Source organism: Carassius carassius, chromosome 32 (assembly GCF_963082965.1).
Source record: "Carassius carassius chromosome 32, fCarCar2.1, whole genome shotgun sequence".
Classification (NCBI taxonomy): domain Eukaryota; kingdom Metazoa; phylum Chordata; class Actinopteri; order Cypriniformes; family Cyprinidae; genus Carassius; species Carassius carassius.
In genome coordinates, this window is record NC_081786.1 from 17,530,691 (window position 1) to 17,555,450 (window position 24,760).

At 34.9% G+C, this 24,760-nt stretch overlaps 1 protein-coding gene across 1 annotated transcript; it reads left to right on the forward strand.

Annotated features, from left to right (window-relative positions):
- Window positions 1-367: 367 nt before the first annotated feature.
- On the forward strand, window positions 368-17,852 carry snx9a (sorting nexin 9a). Its single transcript, XM_059520595.1, has 18 exons — window positions 368-715; window positions 2,800-2,886; window positions 3,169-3,243; window positions 3,853-3,939; window positions 7,109-7,208; window positions 9,561-9,705; window positions 10,470-10,557; window positions 10,737-10,862; window positions 10,965-11,082; window positions 11,215-11,345; window positions 11,621-11,724; window positions 13,958-14,061; window positions 14,202-14,279; window positions 14,398-14,474; window positions 14,702-14,791; window positions 16,482-16,596; window positions 16,705-16,796; window positions 16,895-17,852. Exons 1-18 carry the CDS (start codon window positions 704-706, stop codon window positions 16,940-16,942), a joined length of 1,677 nt encoding a protein of 558 aa, XP_059376578.1. The 5' UTR covers window positions 368-703; the 3' UTR covers window positions 16,943-17,852.
- The last annotated feature ends 6,908 nt before the right edge of the window (window positions 17,853-24,760 follow it).

A 24,760-nucleotide genomic window follows, 5' to 3' on the forward strand; every position in this document is an offset into this window, starting at 1 on the left:
TGTGACTTTACTTTTAAAGACCAGTAGATGGCAATCTTACCTCAGTGTACACATATTTAGTGCAGCTCCTTGTTTATGTTTTCTATTTTTTCTGGCCACCATTCTTACTCTACCTGTCATGCAGTAGCAATGAAGTCCTTCCCTGATGAAGCCGTTCGTTCAGTAAACCTGCTCTGACACAAACAATCTTTCACTGCTACAAAAAAAATAAGCTTTTCAAATAAAATGCTTGTGTTAAATTAAAATAGCTTAATAACTAATAAAAACATATATTTATGGTAATTTCGACGTCTAATAGGATTTACAACATTTAAATAAATCCTGAAATCCAATGTTTCATAATGTCTCTGTTGTTTGCTTGAGCTTTACTGGGCGGTGTGTGTGTGAGTTGGAGGAAGAGCTGCTCTGACAGCTCGATAAGCCATACATTTTGAGGCCAATGTGCTGAAGTTTTCCGGGTCTGAGTTAGGGAAAGAGGAGGAAACATCTACATTTTCAGCGTCAATGTCTCGTTATGTCGGCCAAATAACTGGATTTTATCGAGCTATGTTTTGCTAATCTAGAGCAGTCACTGCTGCAGAACACAAAAACAAATGCGTCATTTTCGCTTCATTTAGGGACAGAAAGCTTTGTTTTTACTACGTTTTGTTTATTTTAAGAGCACATATCGCATGTTAATGGTGATTCAATTATTGATACCACGATGGCAGTGAAGGTAAGTTTTGGCACAACACTGGGATAAAGACTAGCTATTAATGAAATGACGGTGGCGCATTCGTCTCATACGAACTAAATACAGCCAAACAAATAATTCATGCTGCATCGTTGCACGTTGTAGACAAAGTTCATCAGTGTACTTTATTAATAGACTGTATTTTTAAGTAAAATTACCACACGATAAAAAAAATAACAACAAGAGTTGTATTACAGTGAAACGAATTCTAACAAAATGTTCATTAGTTAAGCAAGAGATTATTTATAGATGATTTCACTAGTGATTTCCCTTACGAAAATTAACCATGGTTTTACTACAAATAAAACAAAAAAAAACATGGTTACTATAGTTAAACCATGGTAACCACAAATTAACCATGGTTTTGCTAAATTAACCATAGTTTAACCATGGTATTTGTAGTAAATCTGTGGATATACAAATGGTAGTCAACACGCCAAAAAACCATGGGTTACTGCAGTTTTACTATAATAAAACCATGGTTATTTTTCGTAAGGGTTGAACTGTATCATACACTGCTGTACACTGTTTGCAAAACCAGTACTGATTCCCTGTTCCTAAACGAATTCAGGCCTCATCAATGAGTCATTTGAACCGGTTTGGTCAATTCATTCAATGACTGACCGGTTCTCGAGTCTAAAAATCAGTGACACGTCCAGCTCGTAGTGCTCGAGTCGAAGATTTGATTAATGGAGTTAAAAAGTTAAAAAGTTATTAATCAGTATCAGAAATATGTACTGGTAAATATGTAAAGTAGCCTACAACATAAGTGTGTGGCAAGTTTATGAACACACGATAGCGTTTAAATTTACAAAAAAGGTTTCAGCCAACAGTAAATAGAGAACTGTTATTTAATGTTAATCCAAATTCTATTTAGGTTAAATATATTAAGCTCTGAAAAAACTGGGACAAACGAAACTAGAATTATGATGTAGTAAGTGATAAAGTTTACTTTTTGGAACTTGTATTTATTTATTTAACAGCATGTATACAACACCAGGGTATCAGGGAGCACGTGTTAACTTAATTACGTCACAATGTACAATAATTGCATGGATTTTTATTATTTATATTATTATTATTATATAGAGGCATTATTAAAACTAAGTATTTTACATTGTAAGTATTTTATTTTATTAAGCCCAACCCTAATTGTAACACACGTTCATTCATAATTTCAAACTTTACAAAAGCGCAAAATAATCATATATGCAGGGGACGTATGATTTTACAATAACCATAAAGATCAGTTAGATTAACTGATTAAAATAGTTAAATCTGTTGGGGATTAGTACTAAACATGTATTACTGAGAAAAGTTTGGAAAAATCATCATTCAACACTTGCTGTATTTCAAAACCTAGCTGAATTAGTAGTATTCTTGGACATTATTTGCAGGTTCTGAGTCATCTGGGTACAAATATACACAAACAGTCAGCTGACTCAAAACCCACCTCAAAATACTGTCTAGGTATACACCTCACTAGGTCACAATGAGACAGGCTTTTGTGTCGCATGTGTCCACCTCGTTGCTGTGAACAGGAACATGGTGCATCCTGTCAGAAACAGAACCCAAGGGAACATGTCATTCAGTGTACAGTGGTTTGGTCAGCATTATCATTCAAGTAAGCACGTCCTTTTGATATGGATAAACACTCAGCACACTAAATTTGGAAGCTGAGCTTGGTTAGAGGTGGTTTGACACAGAAAACCAGTTTTAATGTTTTGGTTTACATGTTGGCTGTGTTGTGTGATGGCTGGTCATGCAGGAAACTAGGTTATAAAATCTTCCAGCATATATAGTATGATGAAAAAGTCACATTGGACAGAAAATATATTATTAGTAATATTTTCATTTGGGCCCTTTGTATATGCATTAGCAAAAATGGACATGTGTTTGTATTACTCTTGGAGCAGATGAGGAAGCTTAGCTTTATTTTTATAATGTCATACAGAATTGTTAGTCTTTTTCAGTTTCAAAATGCAGAGGTGAAAGTTTTAGCCATGCCACACTGAAATATTCATGCAGCTACTGTTCTGTGTTACCCATATGTTTGCTGTGTTCAGGCTCGGGTATTATACGACTTCACTGCTGAGCCTGGCAACAATGAGCTGTCTGTTCAAGAAGGAGAAATACTCACGGTCACTAACCAGGTGAAGATATACTGTGCTTCAGCATCAGCACTAATGCTTCAAGACAGCCACTTGGCTATAGACAATATAAAGAAAATGTTATATATGCAGTACCATTCAAAAAAATTGGGGTCAGTAAGATTTTGTCAAAAAAATTTTTTTAAGAAATTGCTACATTTATTAAGCTACAATGTATTAAATTGATCCTAGGCCTTGGTGAGACTAAATTAAAAAATCTTAGAGACCCCATACTTTTAAATTATATATAGAATTTCCCCCTCTGTTTCTCTTTATTTTATGTAGAATGTAGGCGGTGGCTGGGTAGAAGCTCAGAATTCCAGAGGAAATGTAGGCCTCGTGCCTGAGGACTATATTGAGGTAAAAAAATTCCCTAATCATCAGCTTTGTTTTCGATTTCACTTCTTTATACAGAGCATTAGATGAGATTAGAACATTTTGTGTGATTATTTTTAGAACTCTAGAGAGGGGAAGACAAAATGAAAGCAAACTTTCATTGATTATCTAGACCACATCAGTGAGCAGAGTACTATTTTATATATTTTCTTGTGTTTTTTCAGTAGTATCACAACATTGAAATCAAGGGAAATCATTCAGTGTGTGTGTTTCCTGAGTTGTATCCTAATTAGAAGATACAAAATGTAATGTAACTGATTAAAGATTTAATTAGGTATTTGGCATACTTTACTCCAGACAGAGAATATTCCCACATGTTCTGTGCAGTAGGTCTGTCTTTGTACCATAATTACCAAGATGTTGAACATATTCCAGTGTGGCCTTCCTGTAGATACACAGTCAGCGTTCCTCAGGCGAAATGACATTTGAATAATTTTTTTGTCATTGACTCATATGGAAGGAAAGTTTGAGCTATGTATGCATGGCCTGCAAAAGGCATGGACTGGATATGACAAAAATATACATTATTTTTTTATATGGATATATTAATGTACCTATTATTATTTTTTGCAGATTAACCCTGGTTCCACACAAGCATCAGCAACAAAGTACATTGATGCTCAGAATCAAGGTTACAACAGCAGCTCAGCAAACACTCAGGTACCACATCAACTACCACATAATCTTTGTTCATAATCTCACATTTGGAGAAGTTGTGGTGAGCATATATTGTATAAAGTTCTATGTCAAATGTCTGAAGTATGATCAAATATGAGTATCTGCATGTTCCACAGTTCCTCAAATGAAATGTAAAGCAGGCCTCAGTAAAAATAAGTAGCCACAACCAACAAAAAACCCCACTATTCAAATAGCAGTTTTGCTTCTTCATTTTCACAGCCAGCATTTACTAGAAATCCACACTTATTTAATGAGAGTTCTGCTGAGCATAACATGTACAAAGGCCCTATGTGTCATCTGCAGTTGAAATCCATTTCCTGTGAAAGCAGGAGAATGAGAGTAAATGGGCCTTATTATAGCTCGGGACATTAGGCTTGAGGAACTGTCTCTCTTTCTCTCTCTTGTTTTCTCTGGGGCGGTTTCTCTAGTAGGCTGTCAGATGGTCACACTTTGTTGTCATTGTGCATGCAATAGTGTTTAAATGCTTAGCCATGTTTAGCAATTTGCAGATAGATGAGAAGTCAGACCTGTCTCACCGTTAAGCATTAAACTAAAACATTAAAGAGGCTCAACATCTGTAGACATTTTTGGTACAATTTTAGAAATACTAAATTCAGGACAATGCCTAATATATAAAAAGTTTATGCTTAAATACTTGATATTATTCACATAGACAAATATAAACATAAGAAATCTCTTTTTGGACATTTTGTATATTTATTTTTATTTTTCATTTTTAGCATTGTTACTTTTTACTTAGGGATTAGTTGGATTGTAAAGGAAAAGTAGTTAAAATCGTAGAAAATTTTTCTAAATTTCTTTGGTTGTCACAATGATGTCATTCATTTGTGTTATTGCAGTGTTTTGTATCATTATAAAAAGTTTATAAGTTATAATATTAAAGAATAATTAAGTGTGTCTAGAATGGACTGGTAATGTATATAGATTCCCCCCAAAAAAAGGTTTACTACAATCTGTGGTTTTTGTGTGATCATTTAAAAAAGATGCTTAAATTATACAATTATTTATTTAAAAAATAATAATAACAATTATAAAAAATAATTATATAACTATTATTAAATAACTAGGAAGGGTTGTTAAAATATTGGGTTTTATGATTACATTTAAGGATGCACCGATAAGAACATTTTGGTCGATACCGATAACCGATAATTCCTTAAATATATTAAATAAATAAATCTAAATCCACATTTTTACATAATTTTTGAGAGCCCGATTACCAAAAAAGTATCACCATTAAAAGGCATTAAACACTTAATGTGCATAAAGCAGCCTTACAAATAAATAAAATAATGCTTAAATAATGGAAACAAGTTACTGGAAAACATATATATATATATATATATATATATATACACATACATATATATATATACATATATATATATCTCTTAACAATGCACTAATAGTCGAGCGAACAAAGATTCCATCACATTATTTTACAGTAGCTAATAATCTCATTATAATGTGACACACTTGCCCTGCACATGTTGCAGTTCACTGTATTTCCCTTTTCGAAGTGTTTCCAATGATATTTCAAGCAATAAAAAAAAAACATCATGGTGAACAGTGCGCATCTGAAGTGTTTTTTCAGGAAATAATGCATTATTTATTATCTTATTTATTTATTCTCCAAATTCTCTTATTGGTTCGATAACGATTACAGAAAAGTTAACTTTTATCAGCCGATATCGATATGGTGGCTGATATATTGTGCATCCCTAATTACATTAAATTACTGTACATTCGTCAGTAGATTCTACTGTACCCAATGGATGGCCATATACTTATTTTACCTCCATGAGAAGAAGCTGGTCAAAAGTACAGACACCCTTGCAAGAAACTGAGCAAACGGTACAAGTGGCGAAATGACTTATCTAATGACTTAATGTTTCCATAGGCCTTCAAAGACTCTGTGACATTTAGAATGATCCAAAACAGCAAAGTACCAATAACAATAAAAACATGAGTAATGTTGTTCTCAGGGAAAATTGGTATAGACGGTCTTAATTGGTGAGCCCAGGAAGCGAGACAAATGGTTTTGCGTGGCTGGAAGTTAGTTTTTAGAAGCACCAAGGTCAGGTCTATTGATGGAATTGGCCATTAAGTCTTAGACTAATGGACAGAGATGGACTTCACTCAAGAGCCTTTTAGTTCTTAAAGCATATCCAGACCTTATGTGGCAGATTTGAGATAACTATATTTTTATACCGTATATTCAATTAATTTGTGACCATTGGCCATTTATACAAGAAGAGAAACTCATATATTGTTGTCATTGAATTTTCATTAAACAATGAACATAATAATGGTTTCTGCAAACATTTTCTACGTTTTTCGAATATTAATAAAGAGAGGTTTATTTCGGTTCTGTTTTTAGTTGTGTGATTCATTGTTTGTAAAGTAACCTTTAAAATAGCAGGGCGATTCTCATTATTGCTGCTTTTACACTGTTAATTCAAATAATCTTTCTAATTCATTCCCGAACATGTGCTTATACTGAGTTAGTAAATATTTTAATAATTGCCTGTAGAAAAACAGCTAAAATGGCAGCAAGAACTAATAATTTCAAGTTTTAAGGCAAATGTTAAAGTGCAGTATGTGTTATAAGTAATCTTGACAATATCTTTACAGGAATATCTTTAGTACTGAAATATCAACACTGCGTTAGTTTTAAGTGACATCGGCCGGTCTGTTTTGTATGTTATATGTCAGACATGGTATCATGGGGCGAATGGAGATGCACAAGCAAATATTATGTGAGAATTTGAATATGAACAAGGAAGCTTCATTTTCTTTATATGGCCAACCCAGCAAGAGTGAATCGCTGTAATCTAGTTGCAACATATGAGTGATAATTATGGAAACTATAAAAGGAAGTGGGTGGAAGGAAGAACCTGATGTTCCTTAAATTGATGTGAATTTGGTTATTCATCATTTGAGCATAGTTCCAGCACTGGTATGGGTAGGGGATTGTGGGAAAAAGCTGTTAGAATCCACTTTAAAATAACTTGTATAATTTAGGCAACCTCAATACCTAAAAAAATTGCAAAGCAAATGTTTTGATCATCAGCATGGATGTAGATTTGTTCAAAAGAATGACTTAATGTTGTATTTTGTGTGCCTGCAGGGAGTTAACGGAAATGAGGCTTGGACTGCCACGACGTGGTCCAACAACAACCCTACAGACAACTGGAACTATGCTGAACAGGGACCAATAGGCAATAATGGTAAGTGGAAAACATTTACAGTACATCGTCTATTAAACATTTATGATTATCTTTCTGTATATCTACTCTTCTGTTCCAAAGTTTGGGGTCAGTAAGATTTTTATCCAAAGAAATGAATACTTGTAGGTAGGGGTGGGTGATATACCGGTAGACAGGATTAACCAGTAGAAATTGTCAACCAATAGATTTTAGTCTATCGTCTCTAACACTGTAACAGGCTCACATGACATTGCTGTGCTATGTGGTCATGAAAGTTTATCATTTGCACAAGTTTTTAATCATGAATGCTGTAATTTAAGTCTTAAGGGAAAGAAAACATTTGTAACAGTATATTGGATCTGGACAGCTCTTAAAGTGACAATAGTCATTCATGTTACTCAAAAAACAAAAGAGAAAAAGTCTCTCACTGCTCTTAACTAAATCACTTTTGTAAATTTAATAAGAAGAACTATATATTTAATTTACACAGTGAATAATATACATTTGATTACTTTATAGAATGTATGTAGCATTTCTTATTTATTTGTTCCACCAGTTTTTTGTCCAATTGCTTGCTATATTTTCATATTCTTTTTTTAATTGCTGGTTTATTATTATTATTATTATTATTTAGGCTAGCATTAATTTTCTGTGATATGGACATTGGTGAGAAGAATTATGAAATTTCTATGGTATTAAACATTTTGATATCATAAAGACCTCATTTTAAGCAAAAATAACTAGTCCTATATTTAAATTGTTATCGTGAAATGAAATTACTCATATCGTGATAATCACGGTTCGGTACGTACCTCGGTTTTAAAGTCACGGTTCGGTTCATTTTCGGTACAGTAAGGGAAAGAAATGCAAACATTAAAGTGCAGGTTGTTTATTACTATAAACTTCTTTTTTAACAATTTGTTTACACTTTTTTTAAATACTTTTTAATAAAATATATATAAAATAAAAAAGAATAAGAAATAAAATACTGATGCAAAGTTCTCCATTAAATAAAATACTCTCAGTCTCAAACCAATATCATAAAAAAATATAAATAAATAACTATGATTACAGTGCAGCATTACCAATCCCAGCTTGTAGGCCTGCTCATATTTTAAAAATATATATAACTTTTCCAAAGTGTAAAGTGCATCAACAGTTTCAGTTTTTAGACCTGCTCAGATTTCGTTACTTCTTTGGGCCGATCGGAATTAAGAGCAAAGGTCTGTTTAAATGCCGACGGGAGCTGCGTTTAAATTACTATCGTTTTTTTCCTAGTTGTAGTGATGTTCACACTCGCGTGATGCCTTTTGAAAACCTTAGGTCGGTGACACACTGGCATATTGCACCTGTCAAACAGTCTATTTTGCCGTCAATACTGTTGACGGTGTCCTTTATCAGTAGGCTTTATATTTATGCTCAACATGAAGTATAGATATTGTTGTCGTGAAGACAAGATCCTGGTCTGTCGGCAGCCTCCCTCTGTCACCTATAGTAGCAGCAGCGCACCAGCGCCGTGTCAGGCACGATTCTGGTGTGTAAAGAATCGTGCACCTGACACGCAGCAGAAACGCCACGCTCACGCCACGCAGCCAGTGTGTCACCGGCCTTAGAATCAGCTGCATATATTCGTTTGGAAACACGAAAATGTGCCTATGTTCCGCAAACAAAATATTGCATTCGGTCATTTGGTACACACGTGCACTGTACCGAAAGCCCTGTACCGAAACGGTCCGGTACGAATACACATACTGTTACACCCCTAGTACCCATATGACCAAGCTCAAGTTTAACTTGTGTGAAAGTGTATAGTATTTGTTATTATGGCACATGTACATCTTATAACAGAAGCATCTCATAAGCGATGTTGCTGCTTTACTGTCTACAGCACGTGGGATATTCATTTTGTCTGTGTTATCTGCTTTGTTATGAGGACTTTGAACTTTCCATAGAGCATACCATAGATAAAGTCATAAATAAGCCCTCTATGTACTTTAGGCAGCCAAGTAATGTATGTGGAAGTAAGTGGATCTTTCCATTGTTATGGGATAGTCGTCTTTGCCTGTTACACAGCTGAGTTGTTCTGAAACATGCTTCCCACAGTGAGAGGCTTTTCTGGCCCCTCCATATGCATTCCAGTATGAATACTCTTGTGAAAAAGAAGTACACCTTAGCATACTCATAAAAAATTGTGCATTATAGACATAATTCATAATTGCATTAACTGTCTTTTTGGAATATGGTTTAAATCCATTGCTGGATCTTCTGAATCAGCAGGAAAAAGCATTTTTGAATGATGAGTAAAAAGTTTAGATTTCAGTCTGCTATTTTATTACTGTATGTGATGGTGACTGTTGTGCCATGTGATCGTAGGTTCTGTCTATTCCTTTGATGAGGAATGGGACGATGATTCTGATGATGGAAAGTCAACAGTCGGTTATGGAGGTTCACAGATGGAAGAGGGCGGAACCATGCAGCGGGGCGGGGGTCACTCTACTATGAAATTATCTCTCAACAAGTAATGTTTTAATTTTGATAACTGCCAATATTAATATTTCATTAAAGGGATACTGCACCCCAAAATGAAAATTTTGTCATTAATCACTTACTCCCATGTCGTTCCAAACCAGTAAAAGCTTTGTTCGTCTTCGGAACACAATTTAAGATATTTTTAGATGAAAACTGGGAGGCTTTAGACTGTCCCAGAGACTGCCAAGTAAATAACGCTGTCCCGGTCCAGAAATGTATGAAAAGCATCATCAGAATAGTCCATCTGCCAACAGTGGTTCAACCATAATGTTATGAAGCGATGAGAATACTGTTTGTAAGCAAAGAAATCAAAAATAACGACTTTATTCAACAATTTAATTTGTCAACAGTCTCCTCCGTGTCTATCTACAGTACATCACGCGTCCTTGTGGCGCGGCTGACACAGAAGAGCATAGGCAGTTTGAGTGAGGTGGAGAGACACAGAGGAGACTGTTCACAAAGGAATTGTTGAATAAAATTATTTTGTTTTATTCATATACACAAAGTATTTTTGTCACTTCATAACGTTTACGGTTGAAACACTGATGGCAGACTATTCTGACGATGTTTTTCATACTTTTCTGGACTTTGACAGTGTAACTTACTTGGCAAGACGAAGATGAACAAAGCTTTTACAGGTTTGGAATGACAAATACGTGGGATACGTGATTAATGACAAAATGTTCATTTAGGGGTGGAGTATCCCTTTAATAAAATAAACTTTAAAAATACTAATCCCATCTTTTCCCATAGGTTTCCAGGGTTCTCAAAGACCCCAAATCCAGAGGTATATCTGCTTACAAAGAGCATAGCTAAAGGAAATGACAAACTGCCAATTTATGTAAGTTATCTGTCTTTGTCATATGATTTAATCCCATGCCTGAAGATTGATTTGAGATTTAGTTATTCTCTGTAACAGAATGATCAAACAATCTTGGGTTTGTTTTAAATGGTACGGTGAATGGATACATTAACATGCTTCTGATTCTTTGAAAAAAAGGCTGAATGTTTACTGTGCAGGCAGGCGAGGTGGGCCCAGTATGGTTGTATCCACAAATTCAGTTAGACTGTGTTGTGGCTGATCCCAAAAAGGGGTCAAAAATGTACGGCCTGAAGAGCTACATCGAATACCAGATCACACCTAATGTAAGTTCCTTTGAAGCACCTCTCAGGACTGCTTAAAAAATATTGACTTACTGTAATTTTTTTGGAGTCTTGGTTTATTTTTATGTTTAACTATTTTTTCAGACTACAAACAGACCGGTCAACCACAGATACAAACACTTTGACTGGTTATATGAGAGGCTCGTGGAGAAGTTTGCCTGTGCTCTGCCAATCCCATGTTTACCTGACAAACAAGTTACAGGTGAACAAAGCAAAATAATAATAGTGATCTGTCTGGTCACTTTAGAAAAGCTTCTTGATTTTTTAATAGTCACCAATAAACAGTGTTTTTGCCTGGTAGACTTCCTAACATCTGTCTTCTGTTTCTCTTTAGGCCGATTTGAAGAGGAATTTATCAAAATGCGCATGGAACGCCTGCAGGGCTGGATGTCCCGCATGTGCCGGCATCCGGTGATCTCAAATAGTGACGTTTTACAGCTCTTCCTTAACTACAGAGATGAGAAGGTGCGTTTGTTAAAATATGTATAATAGTAATGGACATGTAGTTTTATATTCTGAGTTAACTACATAGTCAGTCAAGAGCTGTGCTGTCAAGTATTGCCATCTGTTTGCTGATTTTGAGATCATGTCCTTTAGAAGTGTGTTATAGTTAATATTTTATATTATATTTATAATTATATTCAAAGTGTTAACTTTGACTAGAGAATAGTTAGTTTCTGCATGGCAGTTGTGTGGTTGTGTGGGAGTGTTGCAAGTCGTGTTTTATTTGTTTCTTTTAGGAGTGGAAACTAGGGAAGCGGAAAGCAGAGAAAGATGAAATTGTGGGAGTGAAAATCTTCTCCAACATAGATCCCGAGCTCCCGGAGTTAGATCCTGGTCAAGTGTGAGATAATATATAACTCCCTTAATTACTTTTTTCTCAAATTAATTCAGTTAATTTTTAATTCATAATTTTTATTTTATAAATGATTATTATTTATGTCATATTTGAATATTAATAATTTTCAGTTGTTGTAATAATCACGAATTATGGTCAATTATATATAAATATATACTGCCTTTCAAACGTTTGTGGTCGATAAGATTTTTCTTGTCAAAAGTGACCGTTAAGATGATTATGTTATATTAATATAGAATTATAATAAAAAAAAATAATTCTCTTGACAAAATTATCTAAGAATCCTGAAAAAATTATATATTATAGTTTCAACAAAGATATTAGGCAGCAAAACTGTTACAGCATATTATAATGATTTCTGAAGAATCATGTGACTCTGAAATTCAACATTTATTTCATAATCAATGTCATTACCCATTCAATATTATTAGTATTTAAAATACATTGTAATATGTTTTGAAGTGTAATTAATTCCTGTGAGACACATACAAACATACATACTCGTGTGTGTGTGTGTGTGTGTGTGTGTGTGTGTGTGTGTTTGTTACATATCAGGACACAACTCTGTATAATGACATGGGTATGACACAGGTATTACAAGGAGAGGGTGACTTATGAGGACATAACCCATGTCCCCATTTTTCAAAACGCTTATAAATCATACAGAATGAGTTTTTTTTTTGAGAAAGTAAAAATGCACAAAGTTTCCTGTGAGGGTTAGGTGTAGGGCCGTAGAATATACAGTTTGTACAGTATAAAAACCATTACGCCTATGGGATGTCCACATTTTTCACAAAAACAAACGTGTGTGTGTGTGTGTGTGTGTGTGTAAAATAGATATAAAATAAATGCAGTGAGCACAAGAGATTAGAGCCAGGATAGCATCACAATGAGCTTGTTGATGAACTAAAACTCAGCGAATACTCACATGTGTTTGTTACATATCAGGACACAACTCTGTATAATGACATGGGTATGACACAGGTATTACAAGGAGAGGGTGACTTATGAGGACATAACCCATGTCCCCATTTTTCAAAACGCTTATAAATCATACAGAATGAGTTTTTTTTTTGAGAAAGTAAAAATGCACAAAGTTTCCTGTGAGGGTTAGGTGTAGGGCCGTAGAATATACAGTTTGTACAGTATAAAAACCATTACGCCTATGGGATGTCCACATTTTTCACAAAAACAAACGTGTGTGTGTGTGTGTGTGTGTGTGTAAAATAGATATAAAATAAATGCAGTGAGCACAAGAGATTAGAGCCAGGATAGCATCACAATGAGCTTGTTGATTAACTAAAACTCAGCGAATACTCACATATGTGCTAAATATATATATATATAGAAAGCTTTAAATTAATATTAAATTACTAAATAATTAAAATAAAAAAGAAAAGCTCTTTTTACGGATATTATAAAATCCGTAAAGATGCAATTCGCCCTAAAGGCCCGTCCAATGAGGAGATGGTGAGTCAGGATCGTCTTCTTCATCTTTGGCACACCGACTCAGAAAACACTAATTTATTAATAAATAATTTAAATATCTCCTTACTATTTCCCCCAACATATTCATGGTTATTACTTTTGCTGGGGCTTTGTGGCACACGTTAGACTATTGCGTGCTTTTTTTGCTGTCATTTGCAAGGATATTTTTGCAGATTCTGCGCAACCAATTGACTCACTGTTTGCCGTCGTAATCAAATCAAAACTCTTCCAAAATGCACCTTTTCCCGAAGCATTGGGAAATTTTTGTAGGACTAACTCCTTATGCTCCCTGATGCTCTGCATGGTCAACTGGTCCTGTATGCTAATGCGTGCGTATATGTGTTGCGTATTGCAGGCGATGTATAATATTTATAATATAATCAATATAACAATATATCATACAGTAGCCTATGTGTGCTTGTGCGCATATATGGGCACAATAAAAAGAGATTAGCTAAATTAGTCTGACCCAAATCTGATCTGTAAAAAAAATACAAATGGCCCGATCACGGCCCGAATGGACTCGTCCAACAGGCTTGCGGGCCTCCACAAGAGACTTCTTTCAAAAATATTCAATCTTACCAACCCTAAACACCAAATTACATGTCGTTATATTATATAAAAATATATTATATTATATTATATTATATATATTTTATGTCATTTCATAATTTCTTATAATGTAATATATGTATTTAATAAAACAATTGTCTTATTGATGTGATTGTAGGGAGCAAAAGTATGAAATGTACAGCCAGTTTACTAGATCTATGGACAACAGTGTTAAAGAACTACTGGCTGTTGGGCATCTTCACTGGAAGAGATGTACAGGGCGTGAGTTTGCACACTATATTTCCTCATTACTACAGTAACTCTATACTTAAGCAAGTAGAGTCAAATATGTAGATAATTTAATTACTGCTACTGTCTTGTGATTTGTCCATAGTAAAAATCTTCTGCTTTTAAACCAACAGCATTACAAAAGGAGTATCGGCAGATTGGAAAAGCATTTCAGAACCTATCATCGGTTTTCAACACTAGTGCATACCCAAGTAGGAAAATGGAGCTTTGGTCATTAAAATGCTCTCATAGACATACACAATATTTTTGATTACCTAATGATTCATCTAATCATGTTTTGTTGATGGTTTCTGTGCAAATTATTTTAAGGGGAATCAACTCTGACGGAAGCATTGAGCGCAACAGGAAAAACGTATGAGGAAATAGCAGAGCTCGTTGCAGGCCAGGTATCAGAAGTACAGTATTTCCTCACATGAATACTTCAACGAGCCATCCAGTCCTTGAACCTCTACCAGTGTCATTTACTCATCATTAGCAAGTTTCTTCACATCCTGTGCTTTTGAGAGAATTGTAACCACAAGGCTACCCAGTGATAGCAACATCCATGATAGCTGTATTTAGCATTATCCATGAGTTAAACATTTGTTTCAATAAGATAACATTTGTTTATTAGCCAAAAAAAGATCTACACTTCCTGATGGAGACAAACAACGAATACAAGGGACTACTGGGCTGTTTCCCTGACACAATAGCAGTTCACAAGGTAGAAACCATTCACCTTTTGCCTTTCAACATTTAATGGTTTAAATTTGTTTTTCTTTAATTAAATCTACATTTTGGTTCTAAAAGAAATGAAAAAGTAATATACATTCATATTATATATATATATATATATATATATATATATATATATATATATATATATATATATATATTATGGGTGTCCCCGACTAAGGATTTCGGAGTGAAATCGGAATTTTCGCATCTTGCTGATATTCAACTGATAGTCGAATTATATGTTTGGGGGCGGGGCAAAATACATTGAGTTAAGTCAGACATTCGACAGTCATAATTACTGATGTTAACACAGGGAAAATGTGTAATAAATGCCTCGCAGATACAAACGGGGTAAATAATGTTATCATGTTTTGATTAAAAGATAGTTAACACTAAACGTCGGCGAAACCCTAACAATTCACAATTTTTACAATAGTGCTCTCATTATAAATTTAGCCTATATGACAGTAGTTATTAATGTTCTGCATTTCTGTTTTGAGCTGCGCGCGCTGATGATGACCAGTAGAGTGACGCATTTGATAGCAAGTGTTTAATCAATTGGATTAAACTCATACATTCATGTAGAATATGGATCGTTATTTATACAACATAACGTTAATATTAGGACTTATAGGCTATTTGCAAAAAGAGCCCGAATGCAAATGAACATGTGTGCACGGCTCTGAATGCGAACTCCTTTTGTGGACGCGTTCTTCACGAAACAATGTGCAGAAACACTGCAGCTAAACTCAAAAAATTCACAGAGTTTTATTATAATGGTGTTCTCATTATAATGGTATGGGTGTGACAGTCCAGTCATGGTTATTAATATTCTGCATTGTAGTTTGACCTGCTCATGTTGTGCGCTGAAGAGATATCACCGTAGTACTACAATGAAGCGCTCGTAGCACCGTAGCTAAATAATATATCCACGATATATATACACCGGCTGAAATGTTTTGAAATCACTTGAACCCTACCTGATTGAAAAAATCCAGTCTCTGCCTGTGTCAGTTTGAGTCTTGGTAGAGTTTGAAATCCCTGCCGCCAAGATGCTCCTGTTGGTCACGGATTATGGAAAGCGAAACATAAATCTATAGGGGTGGTTGGATTTATTCACGCACTTTCAATTATTTATTTGAAGCTTCTTTCTTTTCAGATTCTTATTCACGGCTTTAGCATAATAGGCTGAATATTAACTTATTGGGAGAAAACCGCAAGTTCTATGTGAAATCAGACATTTGAGTGCTCACATATAGTCAGAATGGCATAATCATAACAGCCCTCGAATATTCGACTGTGAGATTGGTAGTCGAATCAGGCTCCTCGAATCGAAGCATCGAATAGTCGACTATTTGGGGTCACCCCTAATATATATATATATATATATATATATATATATATATATATATATATATATATATATATATATATGTATATATGTATGTATATATATATATATATATATATATATATATGTATATATATATGTATATATGTATGTATATATATATATATATATATATATGTATATATATATGTATATATATGTATGTATATATATATATATATATATATATTTATATATATATATATATATATATATATTTATATATATATATATATAGACATTATTTTTATTCAATTTTTTTGTATTTAAAATTTTTTCCCCTTAGGCTGCCATTGATAAAGTAAAAGAGGCTGATCATTTGGTGACAATGAATAAGATTAGCCAACAAGATAAACATATTATGGAAAAGAACCTCAGCACAATGTCTTACGCATTGCAAGGTACGTTAGTAAAGTGTTGACCCTGAAAGACCCTGTGTCACACCGGTGTGCTTAATTGTAGAGTTTGTCACACACATGTAATCTTAGACTTGCCATCTGTTTCTCTAGCGGAGATGAATCACTTCCATAGCAACCGTATCTATGACTACAACAGACTCATGCAGTTCTACCTGGAGGAACAGGTGAAATTCTATGAAACGGTGAGTGGTGGGATTCTAGTTTGCATGGACATCATAAACATGACATTTGTAATGCAACATACTATGTATGTAACATTCTTGTGTGTCTGATTGGATAGATTGCTGAAAAGCTGAGGAAAGCGCTTGGTCAATATACCACCATATGAGGACTCGCTCTAAACTGTGGAACTTCAAAAATGGATGCTGCTTTTGCTTTTTTTAACGCTAAATCACAATTAACCATCTTGTTTCCACAAAATTCTGTATTGTTGCATTGTATCATATAGAAAATATAGGTTATAAGGGAACAAACAATGTAAGATGTGCAAATCATCATTCACCAAATATTTTGTTCACAGAAACAAGTGAAATACAAATCTTATTTGTTACTTAAGCTAATGTAACACTCCCCGATGTTAAAAGAATAGTTCATGCAAAAACGAAAAATTTCAAAAAATTGGCTTTCAAGGTGTAGATGAGTTTGTTTATTACAGTAAATCACTTGCTTTTACTTCACAAGACATTAATTGATGGACTGGAGTCCATTTTTGAATTATTGTGATGTTTTTATCAGCTGTTTGGACTCTTGTTCTGACGGCACCCATTCACTACAGAAGATCCATTGGTGGACAAGCGATATAAGGCTAAATTTCTCCAAATCTGTTTCAATATAGAAACAAACTCATCTACATCTTGGATGGCCTGATGGTGTACATTTTCAGCTAATTTTCATTTATGAGTGAACTATTCCTTTAAGACATTTAATTTTCTCTGTGTCAATTGAGGTCTCTCAGGGACTCGTTCACTTAGACTGGGCCTTCTAAACCAAATGAGTTTATTAACATCTTAAATTGGCTGACATGATTTTATTTTCTTGTAGTACAGTATGTGAAATTAAATATGTCCGGTATTTAGAAGTGGTATGTATTGAATAAAAGCAATAAGGACATTGTCTTTTACCTGTGGTCAAATGCTCTATGCAAAACAAAACTAAAAATGTCTCTTCGTCATGCTCTGTGTATAAAATGTGTTTTTATCTAGCCCTCCAGTGTGTAATGAATCTGTCTTTATACCTTTTTCAAGTTTGTGAGGAGAGTTGGGATGGTCATGAATGCTCTGCATTTTTTGGCCTAGTGTCAAAATTGATTTTGCAGATCTAGCAAGAGCACAAAAATACCTTTTTTTTTTGAGAAGATGGTAGAAATATGCAGTATTTATGCTAGCTCAGGGTCCATATTCTTTCTTTGAAAGAGGAAACAAATTCTTGGCTTTAGAAAGGAAGATGAGGAAATGAGCATGATGACCTCAGTTCATGTGAGAGTGACCTCAAGCAAGGAAAAACTTTCTCCTCCTATTCCGTTTCTTTCCCTTAAACATGAGGCGGCTTATATTCATTCTTTGACCATAAGGAGTCTATTGTTTTATCTTTGTTCTGTAATGCAAATAATCATCAAATTATGTTTCAGTGCCACCTTCATTTGCTGGTCTGTTCCACCCTTCCTGTTAGTGTGTGATAAGCAGAAGAGTCTTTATGGATGGTGCAGATATGTTTATCTCATTATAAAGTGTCTGAAGCTTAAAGCAGAGAGGTAGAACAAGGAAAGTCAAACATACAGCTGTAGATAATATAGCAGGACTTTTTTTATGTATTGTGAAGCATACATTAGGCATTACAAGGCTGTACATTTTATGTTACATTCATTATTTGAGTACCTGTTACTGAATTACTGAGGCTGAAACAGCAAACATATTTGCATGTGCCATGTGTGGGAGGATATCTATTAATAGAGCTTTCTCAAATGTTTTTTTTTTTTTTTTATGAAATACAGAGGCTGGCTGCAATAAACCCCTTAAAATAATAAAATTCTTATTAAGAATATCCTTACAATTATTTATTGACTTATTTTTTTAATTATTATTCATTATTTCGATTTTTTTTAATTAAGAATTGTTTTTTCAAAAGTTTTTCTTAAAGGGATCTTTCACACTCAAAAAAAAAAAAAATTCTGCCATCATTTACACAGCTTCCACTTGTTCCAAACCTGTATGAGTTTTTATTCTTTTGTTCAAAAGAAGATATTTTGAAGAATGTTGGTAACCAAATAGTAGACAATAGCCATTTTCTTCCCTAGTATTAATGGGAAAAAATACTATGGAAGTCAGTGACTTGTTTGCTCACCAACATTCTTCAAAGTATTCAACATTCTTTTTTTAACAGAAGAAAGAAACTCATACAGGTTTGGAAGACAAGTAAACAATGGCAGAATTTTCATTTTTGACTGGTCACATGACTTTTTTTAAAAACATAATCTTTAAAAAAAAAAAAAAAAAAAACAGAATATATCTAGCCAAAGAAAGTGTAACAGTAACACCAATTAACAAAATGTGTATCAAAATTATATACTTTTCTGAATTATTTCTAATTGAATTAATGATGATCCAAATCAAATACAATTGTTACGGGGTTTTTTTTGTAAAATGATCCATGATAATCTAATAATGCATGTTGTTTTATAATTTATTTTAGTTGAATGGTTAATTGTGTCGAAGAGTCGAAGACCAAGATTATGAGACACGTGTGACCAAAATCCTATCTTGAACGTCCAGATGAGACTTTCCCTTTAACCACAGTTTACGTAATTGCATTAATGACCTGATGATGACACTGCAGTATTGTTTTACACAGGCCCTAAAGCGGTGTTATGAGAGAGACGGGGCCTGTAGGTCCGTGGGCGGATCATCATGCTCACCCTCTTCAAGGAATAGTAATCTGAGTCCTTCCATGAGTATGAAGGTAAATCAGTAGCAAAACTCGAGAGGTTGAAGATCTGATTTTGAGAACTTGTCATATTAATATTTGTATTTGTAAGTTAAAATTTACACTCACAGCTCTGATGTGAAAAGCTGAATCTTTCAATTTGCACACACAGACAATGATCAAAACACCCGTGTTTTGAATTGGAAGTTGTAGATTAATAGTCACAAATGTGTAGAATGACATTCACACAAAGAAAATGACATACACACATGTATACGACATATTTACTTTTGCACTTCAGTTTCGCTGCACAACGTCAAGTCGGCACTTACAACCTCTCAGATCTGGAAGTACAAGTTCAAATCCTAGCGCTCTGACTTTTGCAACTCTTTTTGCGATATTCTGTTGCAAAACTCACTTGTGCACTTGTATATGCAGATGTGAGAGAGCAGAGCTGGGGGCGGGGCTTTGGTGCGAATGAAGACATTTTATTGGTCGATGCCCGACCAATGAACAACGCCAACTGTTTTCACTGAATATCCTTAGCTTTGACAGGATTTTAAGACACTGCATTCATTTTGCCATTCAGGTATTATCTAGTAGACAAATAATGCAACATATTTTATATGTATATCCCACTGCATATCACTCTACCAGAGTTGCAATATAATGCTGTTTTTATTATTTTTATGTTTGTAAAAATAATTTTAACTTCTTCATTGGGTTAAATTCCTAATTTGCTTGTCAGTAATGAACCTTTTTAAATGCAACATTATTATTATTATTTTTTTTATAAAAATCGAGTGTTTAATAATGTCTAAATGTACATTAAATAGCAAAACCTAAAAAATAAGCACTTATGACCAGAAATACTGTTTTGAGCAACTAGTAGAGCCAAATACATGTATTTATTAAACATCAACAAGGCCATCTAGTGTTTAAGCAATGGAATTGCATATGAATATTATCTTTCTGGCCACCAAATGCCTCTAATTTAAAGCGTGCCTCTTTGCACTGGAATTTAAACCTAAATACTACAGTTATTGTAGTATAAATAATAACCATATTAGAAAATGTTATATTTCAAATGGTCATTCATGGACCATAATTATTGCGCATATTATTTAGTACCATGATCTCTTCAAATTAACTAAACAGGACTGAGTTAACATGTAGTACAGTTATTTTATTGGTTAAAAGTTACACTTACTTGTTTAGTCACATTTTAACTGCCAAGGAGGAATATGAGAACATAATGCTGTTCCATTTTCCAGTATAAAATGCTATTGTAACGCATAGTCATTAGTCAACGTAGTTATCCATGCATAATCAATGCACTTTGAGTGTTACAAATTAGAAATCGCTGCAAATATAATGAAACTGCTGTCTGTCCCAATTAATACATTTCAAGCATATTGACAAAACGTCTAGTTTAGTACTATTGATAGCTCCATGAACCACGTGACCGCGTGGCGGTGAGATCAAAGCATGTTCTGGTACAGCGAGTTTACTCTGTCATATGCAGTGGGATATACATATAAAATATGTTGCATTATTTGTCTACTAGATAATACCTGAATGGCAAAATGAATGCAGTGTCTTAAAATCCTGTCAAAGCTAAGGATATTCAGTGAAAACAGTTGGCGTTGTTCATTGGTCGGGCATCGACCAATAAAATGTCTTCATTCGCACAAAAGCCCCGCCCCCAGCTCTGCTCTCTCACATCTGCATATACAAGTGCACAAGTGAGTTTTGCAACAGAATATCGCAAAAAGAGTAGCAAAAGTCAGAGCGCTAGGATTTGAACTTGTACTTCCAGATCTGAGAGGTTGTAAGTGCCGACTTGACGTTGTGCAGCGAAACTGAAGTAAAGTGCAAAAGTAAATATGTCGTAAACATGTGTGTATGTCATTTTCTTTGTGTGAATGTCATTCTACACATTTGTGACTATTAATCTACAACTTCCAATTCAAAACACGGGTGTTTTGATCATTGTCTGTGTGTGCAAATTGAAAGATTCAGCTTTTCACATCAGAGCTGTGAGTGTAAATTTTAACTTACAAATACAAATATTAATATGACAAGTTCTCAAAATCAGATCTTCAACCTCTCGAGTTTTGCTACTGATTTACCTTCATACATGAGTACCACACAATCCCATCAGGCCCCAGAAGATTCTTCCCTTTGGCAGAGTAACGCCCCCCCTGGTGGTCAAGATAAACACAGCACACAGATAAGATGGCTGGACTCATATTTTATATCTCGGAATGGTTTCGTTTTTGCTTCATTTGTGTTAGACCTTATAATACACTCCATTGAGGTTGGCAAAAAAGCACTGATGGTACCACCAGCCTCCGTGATATCCGAGATATCTCCGCACAGACGTCACCTGTGTCTGGAGTGCTGAAGCTTTGCTTGTCATTGTACCAGCCAAACGAGTCTTCAACTGTACCAAAGAATCCTGATACATGGAGACGGTAGAGGTTGTCCTCGTTCTCAATCCTGCCAAAGCAAGAATTTTTTCTAGAGTGGTTTAGAAAAAGCACATTTGTTTTGCTCCAAATACATCACTTGTTCACCAATGGATCCTCTGCAGTGAATGGGAATTATAGTTAGAGTCTAAACAGCTGATAAAAACATTACAGTAATCCACACAACTACAGTCCATCAATCAACATCTTGTGAAGTGAAAATTGCATGTTTGTAAGAAACATAAATCAAGATGTTTTAACTTTAAACCATTCATTCTGACGGCACCCATTCACTGCAGAGGATCCACTGGTGAGCAACTGGTTTATTGCTAAATTATTTAAAATCTGTTCAGATGAAGAAAAAAACTTGGATGGCCTTAGGGTGTCAATTTACAACAAATTTCCATTTTTGGGTGAACTACTTTTTTATTGTGGAGCATCTGTATTGTTGGACTGGTAAAACCAGTACTGATTACCAGGGCCCCAAAGGAAGAGAGGGCCCTTGAAAAGTCTGGAATATATATTTTCAAGGTGGGGGGGTGGGGGGTGGGGCATTAGGACTGCCTATGCATAGGGCCCGGGATCTTGTGCAGTGCCCCTGCTTCTCCTCACACTACCAAAACCAGAAATTAGTAGTTAGCAATTCAAAGTAGAGTGCACATTGAGGACACAGCTCATCTATTGTTTGCAAACAGGAAAACACATGTAAAACTAACACAGGTTAGCTTAATCCGGTAACAGCACTCATTTAAGGATTCGAAAGTGACCCAGCAAAACAATTTTGTTCACAGGGGTATGAAAAGTAAACCTAAAAGTGCATCGAAATCAAAAAGTGTGCAACCAAAAATATTTAAAATAAACATGAATGTCCTCAGACATTACTATAAAGCATAGACAGAAGACATTCTCTGGATTTCTGGAATGTATTTGTTTTCTTTTTAATATCAATTATCAATAACCTAGTAAGACAGTTAAATAACAACACAAAGATTTAATAACAGAGATTTGTTATTTTCCAAGGTGTGGTATTTTCTTTCATCATTCTTCCAGCATTTATAAAGTACTACTTCAGTAGTTATTCTTATACTATTTTACTGCATATTTTTGTTCATTTATTTAAGTACTGCTTAAACTGAATGTTAGTACTCTTAATTAACTCTTAATTTGCTCATAATTTCTTACAGTAGGTCATTGTGACTTAACCATGTGACATATACTGTGCCAATAAAAGGTTTTTGCCCCTTACTGTTTTATTTTTATTAATTCAATTTTGCACACTTAAAAGATTCATATCATCAAACATATTGTAATATTACAAAAAGATAATTCATACAAATACAAAATGTAGTTTTTAAATGATGGTTTCATTTATTTTAATTGAAAAAAGCTGTCCAAACCTGCCTGGCACGACGTTCAAAATTAATTGCCCCCTCCTGTTAAATCATGAAAGAACTGTGTTGAACCACATTATTTTAGAAAGCGGAGTTAAATTTCACTAGCCAAATCCAGGCCTGATTACTGCCAGACCTGTTGAATCAAGAAATCACTTAAATAGAACCTGTCTGACAAAGTGAAGCATGCTTAAAGAGCAACACATCATGCCGCGATCTAAAGAAATTCAAGAACAGATGAGAAACAAAATAGTTGATGTGTATCAGTGTGGAAAGGGTTATAAAGCCATTTCTAAAGCTTTGGGACTTCAGCGAACCACGGTCAGAGCCATTATCCACAAATGGAGAAAACTTGGAACAGTGGTGAACCTTCCCAAGATAAGTCGACCTACCAAAATTACTCCAAGAGCGCAACGATGACTCATCCAGGAGGTCATAAAAGAACCCAGAACTCCAGGCCTCACTTGCCTCAATTAAGGTCAGTAATGATTCGACAATTAAGAAAGAGACGCAACGGGAGGGTTCCAAGGCAAAAGCCATTGCGGACCAAACAGAACAAAAAGGCTCATCTCACATTTGCCAAAAAATATCTTGATTATCCCCAAGACTTTTGGGCAAATATTCTGTGGACTGATGCAACAAGTTGAACTTTTTGGAAGGCTTGTGTCCCATTACACCTGGCGTAAAACCAACACAACATTTCATAAAAAGAACATCATACCAACAGTCAAACATGATGGTGGTGGTGTGATGGTCTTTGCAGCTTCAGGACTCGATAATTGCAATAACTGATGGAACATTGAAATTTGCGCTCCATCAGAACATCCCGAAGGAGAAAGTCCAGCCGTCAGTTTGTGACCTCAAGCGCACCTGGGTTATGCAGCAGGACAATTATCACAAACACACCAGCAAGTCCACCTCTGAATGGCTCAAGAAAAACAAAATTAAGGTTTTGGATTGGCCAAGTTGAAGTACAGCGGAACATGTCTGGACACCTCTGCTCCTCCAGATGAAGTAATGTGGCTATTAAACGACACTGTCTGTTTGGCATCACTTCATTGCTGTGTTCCCCACACTGCATTAGGCTGCTGCTAACTCGATGAGTCTGAGAAGTGTCTGTTTTAAAAGAGTCTGCGGTTTTAGGTTCTTCAACAGCATCTTTGGTTTTTACGACAGGACATTGGGGCCATGCTGTCCAGAGTAACAACGCATACAGCAGAGACAACATTCTGCAATAAACTGAAGTTCTCCAGAAGAAGTAAGAACTAGAGAGTGTTGTTTGGGTCCTCAGACTGGTAAAGCTTATTTTCTCATGGTTTAACGCTGCCACTAAATCTCTCCAGGGCAGATGGGAAGTGAATGAGA